General features: G+C 47.2%; 1 protein-coding gene across 2 annotated transcripts; it reads right to left on the minus strand.

Moving 5' to 3' along the window:
* Nucleotides 1–311: 311 nt before the first annotated feature.
* On the minus strand, nucleotides 312–10,889 carry poglut3 (protein O-glucosyltransferase 3). 2 transcript variants are annotated; one of them, XM_088638448.1, is made up of 8 exons: nucleotides 10,317–10,883; nucleotides 6,709–6,906; nucleotides 5,964–6,247; nucleotides 4,499–4,715; nucleotides 3,984–4,180; nucleotides 2,933–3,127; nucleotides 2,359–2,463; nucleotides 312–1,855 (listed from the first exon to the last, which is right to left on the minus strand). In XM_088638448.1, exons 1-8 carry the CDS (start codon nucleotides 10,549–10,551, stop codon nucleotides 1,730–1,732), a joined length of 1,557 nt encoding a protein of 518 aa, XP_088494574.1. In that variant the 5' UTR covers nucleotides 10,552–10,883; the 3' UTR covers nucleotides 312–1,729. The 2 variants fall into 2 exon arrangements, 1 of the variants encoding a protein (XP_088494574.1); XR_015939978.1 differs by having other exon boundaries at nucleotides 1,720–1,855; nucleotides 3,984–4,211; nucleotides 10,317–10,889.
* Nucleotides 10,890–11,995: the final 1,106 nt, after the last annotated feature.

Below are 11,995 nucleotides of genomic sequence, written 5' to 3' on the forward strand. Positions count from 1 at the left end.
TTTAGAGGGGAACACGAGATATCCACCTCTTAGGGTATTAAAAGCAGCAGTTTTTTAACCATTTTTGTATCTTTCCTTACGGTGTCCGGCCTGTCATTCAAAAATATTTTAATATGAGGAAAAACAGAACATTTTTATAACCGCTGGAAAATCAGCTAAGAGAAGGAAAAATGACCTTCAAAAGATTCTATTTCTAAGTATATTGATTGAAAGAAATTAAAATAGTTGTCTATTTTTATCGTATGAAGCAATCTGAATTTTAAAGTTTTCAACTGAGGAGAGAGGGTAATATTGAAAGAAAACCGACACAGTTCTGCGTGATGTAAAACGTTACATTTTTATTTCAACACTAATCAAAACTATTGTGAAATAAATATTTTAAAAAATAAAAGATATAGGACTTGTATAAATGTTAAAAATACAAACGTATTTTAAAAATTCACTCGTAATGATAAAGACGTGACCCAGGAATGTAAATATCTTATCAAAAAACGATATGTAAACATTGTGAAAACCACGTGTCTTTGAAAACTGCAGCACCTCTTTTTGTAAGGTACAACTGGAAGGCGGTCACAGAGAAGTTCAAAAGAGAGAAAAAGAATTAATTTGTTGCATGAATAAGACGTACGGAATGCATTTGATTTCACCTCTAAACATCACTTGGGTGTGTCAGATTTTTCCGAAGAGCCAAGGGCAACTGGAACGAGTCATGAGTATTCCCTTCCTTACTGCGTAGGACGGAGAGATGCTGCAGTGACAGAGCAGCTTTGGACAAGGAGATGGGCCAGTGTTCACTGAACTAAAGGCACCCAAAGATGGCACTTGAAACCCTCTGAAAAGGTGATTGCAATTTCATGATCAGCAGCTCGTCCCCTGTGTAGTCAGACTCCTTGGCTTTGGAAGTACAGCTAAGTCTTGCAACACATCACAAGCCTGCTGCTGTGCTGTGCTCTGTGGCCCAGCTCAGTGAGATCTCTCCAGATCTCTAGGGGTGGGAACCAGAAGGCAGAACAGAGGGCTGCATTTCTAGATGTTTTGTCTTCATACGAAGGCCTACAAAAGAGACTGCTTGCGTCTTGTGAAAGAGCATAATATCGGATTGCACTTGAAAGGTCAGAAATGAGGCTGAGGTTGCAACATTTCAATTTCAGGCATGCACTGCAGCTTGAATGACATCATCATAATCTCACAGCAGCTGTCACTAAAACTTAACATTCGATAAATTACACACATGCCTCCCTACAACACTTGGGACAATGCTTCATGGTTTACATTCTAAGTTAGTTACCAAAATGATTGCATTATTTACTATTCTACATAATATTTCAAGTTTAACCATAGTCCTTAGTTGCGTTTGATTTTAACAGAACACATCTGCTAAGATCAAGTGTACCCACAATTTTACTGAGTGAGACAAGGTATTTAAATGAACCAAAAGAGTGGAGTAAACATGTCTGTATCAGATGACTTGCAGTAATAGCTACATTCTGGCACATTTGTAGTGGAGTCCACTGGGAAACAAGAAAACCCCTTTCTTTCTCTCCTGCGGCCCCCCACTCAGATTCGAGGTCAGTCCAGGCGAGATTGAAAGGGGAGAATATAAGAGCACAGCAGTTGGATTTTTGAGCACTCTAGCAACGCCACAGAGGTCCAGTTTACCCAGCGAGTGATGTCTGCATCCCACAATCCCGGGCAACAGCCCAGCAGGCCTGCGGGCAGGGGAGCCCTGTCACAGCTCCTCTCTCCCCTGCCCGCTCCTGTGGCAGCTGCAGAAGGCCTCGTGGTCGCTCGGCTGGGGAACATGCTCCATTCCGTCCCGGACCGCAGGCTTGCTCAGCTGGCGTCCGGCGTATTCCTGGAAATCGAAGCCGGGGAGATAAAGCAGGAATCCGATTTTGATCTTTATCACAGACCATTTAGAGCTGTGAACAGTCAGGTCCGTAGTGAAGTAAAATAAAGATTAGTGTTTAAGCAGCTTCTTCATTTTTAGCCCCACTTTTGAAACAGAAAGAGGACCTGCAAACCATGTACTATGCTCTGGAGAGACAGACACCTGTGACAAGTTTCCCAATTAACTTAAGAGTGTTTAGCTTTCATGCAACTGAATGCAGAGGGATTCATCGCTTTTACATTTATTATTTCATTTTTAAATCTACTAGCAAGACTTAATTTCAAAGCGTATAATTGCCATTGGACAATTTCCATCTTGCACTCACAAAATGTGTTCTGTAATTAAAAAAACAACACCACCTTGAAAATCTGGTACACTTTGTGATCCGCTGCTGCGCCTAACCACCTGAGCCACTGATAACTCGCACGCTCGCACTGCCAAACCCCCAGGAGGAGCGGCGCAGGTACCTGGAGCACCGCGTAATAGTAGCAGTACAGCCTGCTGGGCTGGAGGAGATCCCTGGCCAGCAGCTGTCCTGCTCTGGCAATCTTCTCTGCTTCAGCGTCGTTCTCCTGAGCACAGAGAAAACAAAGCCACTTCACAAGTCACAACACACGGCCGTCACAGGGGTTTTAACAAGTCAAAACAAACCTAACAACTGAGTATTTTACTTTCTAGTGCACTATCCAGCTCCTTGCTGACAAAACAGCATTCATGAATGTCATTTGGGCAACTGTCCTCATTTTCAAAGCAGGCTAAGTGTCGATACCCTGGAGAAGAAAGAAGGCGATAACCCGGGTGGCTTCTTCCAAGAAACGACTGGGTGAGATCCTTCGATTAATTAGCTACTGTGTTAATCGATGGCCTGCTATCATGTGGAACTGTGCTTGACTCTCACATCCACAGGCAGTGAGCAGAAGGCAGCCAACTCTCACTTTTAAGATTTCTTCAGATTAAAAACTAGCACAACTAATCACACACACACACACACACACACAAGTGTAAAGTTCTAACGTCAGTATGTGCAATAACACCGCTCACCTTGGCCCACTTGATCTTGTCGATGAGGTCGGAGAGGTTCCTCCTCACTGGAGCGTAGTGCTTCCCAGGCGCCAGGTGTGTGTAGAAGTGCTCGTAGTAGGGCGAGTCCTGCTTCAGCACCAGGCTGTTTCCCAGCATGAGGTAGGGGAACCTGTAAGCAGCCACGGTCCCGTCCACATTCACCTGGTACTTGTACTGCAGGGAAGGACAGCAGACAGCAGCTCACACACATCCTCTACTCTAGTCAGCTTCAATGTCAGACCCGAACCGGGCCTCTGCTGCGTGCTGCTGCAGAGAGGTAGCAAAAGGGGAGTTTAGGGGTTTAAGGGGAGAAAAGCCCAGGCAGAAAACTGGCTCTGGGGACCAAAATCACTATGGAGGAATTAGTCTGTTGATAAACAAAGCACTTTGTTTGCCCACCTGAGAAAGGTAAAGGCACCAGAGGGCTTTGAGGCCTCCTGGCGACAGAATCCCTGCTACCAAGCGGTCAGGCTTCGCTGCTCTCACCGCCACGGGCCCGGGTTCGAGTCTCGTCCAGGGAAGACTTCCAGCCGTACTCATCCAAACGGGACAGACGGGCCTTGTGGTCTCCTCCCAGTTTGAACCTCTCTATTACGACCGGCGCTTCCACCCCCCAGTGCTCAGGGCCGCAGTGTGTCTCCCGCCCTTCGCTGCCCAGTAGCTCCGCTCCTCGCAGCCGCCAACCAGCAACAGCCCTCGAGTCCAGTCGGCTGATTGGGCGTTGCACCGCGGCTACCCCTACCCACTGAAACTGTTCGATCGCCCCCGCCCCCCTCCCTGTGGCGAGGCCCTCCTGTCAGCCCGCGGGCGGCCAGCTTCCCCAGAGGGGGCGCCCTCTGCTCAACAGGCCGAGGATGACCTGCACCGAGGAGGCGCTGCGGGGCTGCGTCTCCCCACGACACGTCCCCTCCCGCGCCGCAGACCGAGGGGCTGTATCGCCAGACGTCAGTGGTTTCTATTTGCTCGGTCTCGGCACAGCGAGGGGACCCAGAGGCCTCGGCTGGCGGTGGCTCAGGGCCGCGCCGCGCACCTTGAAGAAGTCGAAGAAGCCGACGAGCGGGGCCTTGCCCAGCTCCTTCTCCCGGTCCCGGAAGAAGAAGAAGCCCGTGATGCCGGCGTCCAGCAGCGGCGGGTGTTCCCGAGAGAGCTGCGCCAGCAGGAGGCGCTCCTCGCGGCTGTCCCTGCCCCGGAAGAAGGCCCGCTCCGTCTTGTTTCCCCACGAGGGCCCTGAAGGACCACAGCAGCCGTCTCACACAATCTGTCATCACAGAGCGAGCCGGCGAGTCTGTGGGTACCTGCTCTTTTACAGAACATTCGACTGGTTTCCACACGCACAACAGACTCTCCCCACACAGCCAGTATCACAGCTTCCAGTTGCGAAACACAAACACAAACAAATCTACAGGTTTTTTAGCAGTGGAGCGGTTTCCTACTGCGAAAGGCCTACTGAGTTTCCGTTTTTATCCGTACTTTTTATAGACAATTAAGTGCTTAAATGCCAGGTAAGCAATGTATGCAATATGACATATGACTCGTGTTTTTCACCTGTGTTTCCCTGGACTGAAAGAAGGTCATTGGACACGCCTCTCATCGTCTCCAGGGTGGAGTGAGTGATGTCATAGGTGGGCAGGATGATGTCACGGGTGTCTGTTGAGCCGCACCATGAGATAATGGGCACTGGGCCAGGAGTGTCCCCCACCTTCCGGTTCTCCATGGGCCAGTCTCCCACGTTGATGTAGAACTCCACATCTGGCAGGCGAACCTTGTCCGGGAATAAAGGGCAAAGGCAGTTATTCCACTGCACAGGCCTCTACCATACCGGAGAGAGCTCTGGTCTGGGTTATCATCCACTCTTAAGATTCTGGACTGGAAGGGAGTCATGTTTAACAGGGGGGTGTATCATTTAATTTCCATAATAATCAGTTTTTTTCACCCAAGAAGACTTTGAAGTTGACTGTGGCAGATGTTTAATATTTATGTTAGATGAGAACTTTGAGAGGAGTTCTTCATTTTTCAGCAAAATTAAGCAACTATTCACACAAGAACATCTGAAAGGCTGCAATTTTAACCTGTGTGTGTAAATTGATAAAATTGCCGTCATCTGACACTAGTTTCTTTTTTTTTTTAATTCATAAGGTATTGGCAAGTTAACTGCCTGTCACCTAAATTTGCCTTCTGTAATAAAAACAGAGAAATTATTTTACATCCATCAAAGGAACACTGATTCAGGCAAGTAGAAAAAACAGATTTTAGTTTAGATTTAGAATATTTCTCCTCAATGTTCATCATCTGTTGTGTTCTCATTGTTATATAAAAGTTAATTAATGATTCATGAAAACCTACACGATGAATTTAAATAATGACTAAATACCAGCAATACAGTACATCATTAACCACACATATCAAAAACTCTCACGTCCAATTTGTGTGGTGTGAATGTGCTGGAAAAGACTATTCATGACTAATTGAAACACTTATCCCCAATAAGCTCTTGAAGTTGAACAGACTGATCATGTTCAAAGCACACTTTCTGCAAGGTAAACACAAAGAGCTCTTAATCTGTTAAAGCAGCATCCTGACCAAATTTCCCATTGGCCCTTACAAATCATGGCATCCTAATAATCCCCCTCTATGAATTGGCTTCATCACTCTGCTCTCCTCCCCACTGATAGCTGATGTGTGGTGAGAGTTCTGGCCCACTATGGCTGCCGTCGCATCATCCAGGTGGGGCTGCACATTGGTGGTGGTGGAGGGGAGTCCCCATTACCTGTAAAGCGCTTTGAGTGGAGTGTCCAGAAAAGCGCTATATAAGTGTAAGCTATTATTATTATTATTATTATTAATCTTGCACGGGGATGAACAAAGAGGCAGAATCCCCCTTCAAAATGGATGTTTAGAATGAGATACATTTAGCAGCTGCTGCTACCCACAGCCACAAGCGATTCTGGCCTCAAAGGAAGCAGTGTTTTCACCACGCGGACGAAGTACTCGGTTTCCAGTGTTCCCTCACCTTCCGGGCGAGCGAGAGCAGCATCTCGTCCGAGAACATTTTGAAGTCGGTGTACTTGCCCAGGGTCCGCCGGTAGACTCGGTTGTCGAGGACGGTGTAGTGGATGAGGCCCCCTCTCTGGCTGAAGCGCTGGGGCACCTCCTTCAGCAGCCGCAGCAGGTCTACGCCGGGGAAGGCACTGAAGTCCCTGGAGATCTGGGGGTCCTGGGCTGGGCAGGACAGCGCGCTCTGCCAGGCCCGGGGGTCCGTCTCGGGGCAGTCGCAGTACTCGTGGTACACCGGCCCTGTGCATGGAGGGATGCGTCGCCATGGCGCCGAAGGAGCAACAAATGAGATGGCTAAAACTACAACGAGCCCACCTGGCCCGCACAGCCTTCAACAAAAGCACGCGCCGGTCGGCAAACGCGCTTCGGCTTCTTGATAAAAGTACCCGTGTGCAACGGGTACAGGGCTCTGCAACCTACTGGATCTGACACTCTCCAGCGGCTCTCACAGTCCTGACGCGAACCACAGCGCTTCACAGCCGAATCACACCATCTACAGCGAGACCGGGAAGAGGGAAGAGACTCCGGCTTGCGCATCTAAAACCATTCTCCATGTCAGGCCAATAGTTACAGACGAGGGTAGAGGGGGGGGACATAATTCACCAAACATTTCACTTGAAAGGAGACTACGCCCAGGATTCTACTGCGCTCTGACAGCAACGTGCGTGGCGGGGGGGGGGGGGGGGGGCTTCTGGCGTTACCTTTTAAAACATAGGGCGACCTGGCCACTGGCCTATCCCGGTGCAGCACCTCGATCTTCAGCCCCTGAGCGACGCTTCCGTACAAGCGGAACCTCGTCAGAAACGAGCCGTCGCCGCGGTCCAGGGGCTGAGGCACGTGGATCCGGACGTGCTCCGCCGGCGACAGGGCCGTGATCCGCACTTGGAAGGACTCCTTTCCTGAAACGGCAGAAGCGTGAGCCCGCGCGCGCCCCCGGAGCCCCCTTCACCTCTCCTGGCCGGCCCCTCGGGGATTCGCCCAGGACATGCGGTGGGGTTACCTGGGAGGGGCAGGGCGAAAACTAGCTGACACAATGCCATGGCAGGGCCTTCAGCCACACGCTCGGAATGGGCTCGGTAAAGAAAGGCGATTCAATTCAGGGAAAGCAAGGACAACAAATGCAGCAGTGATGCCCAACTGCCTGTCTCGGACAGTTTTGTCCCAGAGCAGTCTGTACAGAGAAATGGACCCACTTCAACTACCACGGACGTGCAGCCCCCCACCTGGGGGAACATCCAGTCTTTGCCAGCAGAAATGTTCCGTCAGCAGTTGTGCAATCAGCATGTTACCATTAGAAACAGGAAATAACACAGAAGCTACATGCACTTTTTAAGAACACGAGAAAAGTTACAAACAAGATGGGGTCCAGATTGCCCATCCAGTCTGTTGGGTGGCCACTGATGTATTGATCTGACCCTAAACTAACTCACTGATCTCACCCAGATGCCAGGAGATTCAACATCAAGGCCAGGTACCTTGTCCCACGCTCCCACCAAACTGTGTGTAAAAAGTCTTTGCTCTCATTTAAATGCACTTCCCCTGTGTTATAAATAGCTTTGATACCAAAGGTTTGTGTTTTATATGTTACATAAGAGCTTATAAGAGAGTCTTATATGTTATATAAGAGCTAAGGCTTTTAATTCCAGCTACAGGCTGGATGGAACATCTTATACATAAATGCAGAGCATTATCACTATTATTTAACGTCTAACTGGTTTCAGTCAGCTGGAGACCTGAGGATCCATTAATACCTGAACAAAAAACTACACTAGCACTCCCGAAATTTTCATTTTGTTTTCTTTATGGTCCGCTCTATCGAAAACAAGTCTATCAGACGTCATCTGTAGTGCTTCTGCATGAGACAGCCTGACCTGTCTCTCAGGACACACGTTCTACACAAACCCCTCCTGCTGCTAGCTGCCCCTCCCTGCCTCGGAGGCCATGGCAACCTCAGATCTTTCTTCTGGGTGGCTCCCGCAAAGACAAGCAGTTGGAAACCTTTGACTGTTCTAGAATAAAACATTTCAGAACAGGTCCCCTAGCTCTGTCTTTTGGAACTCGTGCACAGTGTGCTCTCTTGAGAAACCCGCTGGGGGTCAGCATTACTTTCCTGTTGTCCTCCCACGCAGTTAAGAGGATGATGTTTTATGCTGCTTTTTAAGACTGCAGTGGAATGTGCTGGCTGTGTTTTGGGGTCTCTTAGCAACGTGGTTCTAGTGGACACCAGTGCCAGCGAGCTCAGTTAATTAATTTAGAGGAGTATGACGGGTTACAAAAGGAGAGGAGGTCTTAATAATAATGCCTTAACTTATACAGTATAGTGCTTTTCTGCACACTCCACTCAAAGCGCTTTACAGGTAATGGGGACTCCCCTCCACCACCACCAGCGTGCCAGTGCATGCCCCACACACCAGCTATCAGTGGGGAAGGGAGCAGAGTAATGAAGCCAGTTCAATTTTGTCCCATTCTTTCTCATTCCATTTTGGCCCATGCTACATGGCGGTAAAGTTTTTCAGAAAACAATGCAATCTATTTCCCAAACCATTTACCACCTTCACTTAAACTCTGCACACCTGGTGCTGTGGAATGCAAGTTTACTTACTGCAGCAGCACTGCAAGCTGAACATCACAGACAAAAACTTTACTACCTTTACTTTCAATTTCACAGAAAAGCTTCACAAACATGGTGTTAAGATAAAAGTCTTCTTCTTGTTTCATCACAGGTACTATGAATGTTTAAGCACTGCAGAAAAAGGAATTGATCTGACAGAACCCTCAACAAAGCACAAAAAAGAGAGACTTTTTCATTATATCTACTACATTAACACTGCGCAGGTCTGGGATATGTTCCTCAGCTGCTGCGCTGGTTCTCTCAAATCTTATCTGAGGGAGTGATCAGTTTCCCTGACTGAAGAGTGACAGAGTCAAGAAGGCTTTAATTCATCACGCCCTTCAGCTACGCCTTCTGCCAGGGTGTGTCAGCCAAGCGGAGCGCGGCTCAGCGTCTCAACATTCCTACTATCCGCTGAAACAGAACAGGGGGCGGGCCGGGAGCAGGGCCGGGTAATTAAGGTGGAACAGCAGGAGGATTCTGAAGGAAGAGAGACACTGTAGCCAAGTAGCCAAGCCCTTGCACTGAAGCTGAAACAGTGCCCACCTCTGCTTGGCAGTCCTATTTCACACTTTAGACAAAGATAGAGCAATTTTACATTCGGTGTAAATGCAAGCTGCACAAGAAGGTGAAAGCTGGCATTCTAAAAGAGCTTAAATCACCTACACAAAGACCTGCTACCTCCGACAAGGGGTATTCATCCTTGGGGAGGTGCCTACTCTTCATGGCAACCTGGGACTCATTTTATAAGCACAGGGCACAAGGCATGATGACAAACTTGATGGGATGCCAGCCCATCCCAGGTCACCCACACAAACACGCTGGACAGGACACCAGTTCAACACAGGACACAAACACCCCTCTGCACAGGACACAAGCACATCGCAGGACACACTGAGAAAAACTAACACATTTAATCTAACACGTAGTAATCATTCTTAATCTGTCATTGTTGTTATCTAACACGGCTGCCTGCTCATGACTATCATAGATAATATTTCACATACAATGCTAGGATAACGCACAATAATTAAAATTAATTTCCTATTCTCTTTAGCTGCCTCCCTCGGCTATCCCACACTGAATGAGCAGCTACTACAGGACAGTCTGTGCTCATGCACTGCTGAACGTCCTGCAACTTCAGACGCTGCAGGTTCACAAAACAAAATGCCAACAGGCCCCTCCTTCTTAAACAAACTTTTTCCAGGAACAGATTTGCACACGTTAAGTAAATTTGCTCGCTCCTTCTTTGGGGAAACATTGATATTATAATTATGGTTATTATGTAACAATTTATCAGATCATCCTGCGCATGTTTTTTTTTCAGTCTGGAGCTTTTAGTCTTATCTGATCTACCTGATCTTATAAGGCAATAAATATACCTACTGGGTAACATGCAATTATGAGATAATCACTGAACCTCCTCCTTCTAATTATTATTCCTTCTTGTGTTTGCTCTGAACCAAAGTTTTTTCCCGTCGAGATAAGTAAGGCATCATCTTCAGATGGGACATCCGTTTCCTCTCCCCCAGCGCCTGTCCCAAACCCTTAATCATACTGCTCGTTATAGGCTTTGTGCCGGTAAATAAGAATTATAAATCAGTTTGCCCTGCGATTAACTACAGGCTACCTCCATCATCAATTATTATTTTGTCGTTCCCGAAGGCAGCCCCGGTACCGCGGTGAATGACTGTTTACCTGGAGAGCGAGTGAAGTTTTTCCCAGAGGTGCTCACTGCCTGGATGTAGAAATACCGGACCGGCAACACAGCCCTGGGTTCGAGCCCAGCGCCCCAGACGAGAGACCTCTCGGGGCTGATACTCGCCTCCGGCTGCTCACCCCGAGCAGAGCCGGGGCAGAAAACTGCCCCCAGGACAGCACTGACAACGTGCATGAGGCGCAGAAGCTCCAGGGTGCGAATCAGCCCAGCCATGGTACCTGGGTTTCAACTTATTGTGCCGGTACACAGGGCAATAGCTAACTCACTGCAACTCCAGCACGGGGGGGGGGAGGGACAGCCGTCCCGACCTTTTTTTAAGATCTGTCTGAATTTGATTGGTCGGCCGGCGAGCTCATCTTTCGGGAGACAGACATCTTCTTATTAGTAGATCATTTCATGGATTCGTATCTTTTTCCCCTCAAAGCCAAGTTGCGTCTCGACGATAACCCTGCCTACGCACCTATCTATCGCATAGGATCTGCGAGTCTGTACTTCAGGTGAAATACTAATCGATGGATGTAGTTTTACGGTGCGCCATGAAAGTATGTCCCATGGAGCACAGTGACCCGAGTTGTTGAGTTCCGCTTGAGAAATGAAACTGTGCTCGATCGCTGGAAAACAATTCTGTTTTCTAATGTCACACAGCGCGAAGGTTTAATTGCAAGAGAGACACTGCATTCTAAAAGACAATGCATGCAACTATTCTTGCAGTCAAACCACTCGGTGCCTCCCAACATACAACAAAAACACCCTGACGCTTGCAAACTGTTTTTTTTTTGTTAATCTTGCCGTGGTTTTACAAGCCACAAAAAAAACTTTTAAAATGTTTTTAAGTGTTTGTATTAATCATGAAAAGCCAAGCGGTTCAAGCTGCTGACAGAATTTGCAATGACGAACGAACAATCCCTGTCTTTCACAAGAGCCGAATGTCGAGAGGTACAGTACAATGGGTGTTAAACCAGCAGTTCTGCTTTGTGATGACTGCAGGGCGTGCTGGTCTCTGTCAGGACCTGACAGACAACAGGTCTAACTGTTATTATAATAATAATAATAATAATAATAATGGTGATAAAAATGCTTTGGGTGAGAGAACACTTTGAGGTGGAACATAGGGCGTGTTTTGTTAGTTTCAATTATTAAAGCCAAGCAGTACCTAAACAACCCCTAAGTCAAGCTGATAGGATCCTTCACAATGGCTTTTGCAACCCATTCACTTATTCTGTAAATTCTTCCCATCATCACCTCAACAATGCCGTGTCTACCACTATCGGTAAACACTAAAAATAATAAAAAAAAACATTAAAACATTTTCATTTTGGTAGTTGGTGGTACTCTCCTTGATTTATTTATTTATTGCTCAGAGACATTATTGCCTCATTTACCAATGACCTTAATTACCTGCAAAAATTAAATATGGCCCTTATGTTCTGACATTTTAAACACTTTGTTTTGCAAAGTATAACTTATAAATAAAAACTTTAGTGAACTGAAAGATAGCCTATATTTAACGTGTTTTGACGTGGTCTGGTGGTATTTGTTATCTGAGCTCTTAAAGGTTAAATGAATAGTCTCACACTCAAATGTAAACAAGTGTTAATTAAAAAAGATTCTGGGCAGTGCAGAACTCTTAAACACAGTGCATTTTCACACCCATGGT

The sequence above is a fragment of the Lepisosteus platostomus genome, chromosome 7, assembly GCF_059453375.1.
Source record: "Lepisosteus platostomus isolate fLepPlt1 chromosome 7, fLepPlt1.hap1, whole genome shotgun sequence".
In the NCBI taxonomy this organism is placed as follows: Eukaryota; Metazoa; Chordata; class Actinopteri; order Semionotiformes; family Lepisosteidae; genus Lepisosteus; species Lepisosteus platostomus.

Excerpts from the sequence above, each read along its gene's own strand:
- poglut3 (XM_088638448.1), bottom strand. The coding sequence starts at position 10,551 with ATGGCTGGGCTGATTCGCACCCTGGAGCTTCTGCGCCTCATGCACGTT. Across the intron at positions 3,128-3,983 it reads GCTTCTTCGACTTCTTCAAG|TACAAGTACCAGGTGAATGT; the intron begins GTGCGCGGCGCG and ends CCTTCCCTGCAG. Across the intron at positions 1,856-2,358 it reads ACTATTACGCGGTGCTCCAG|GAATACGCCGGACGCCAGCT; the intron begins GTACCTGCGCCG and ends TTCGATTTCCAG.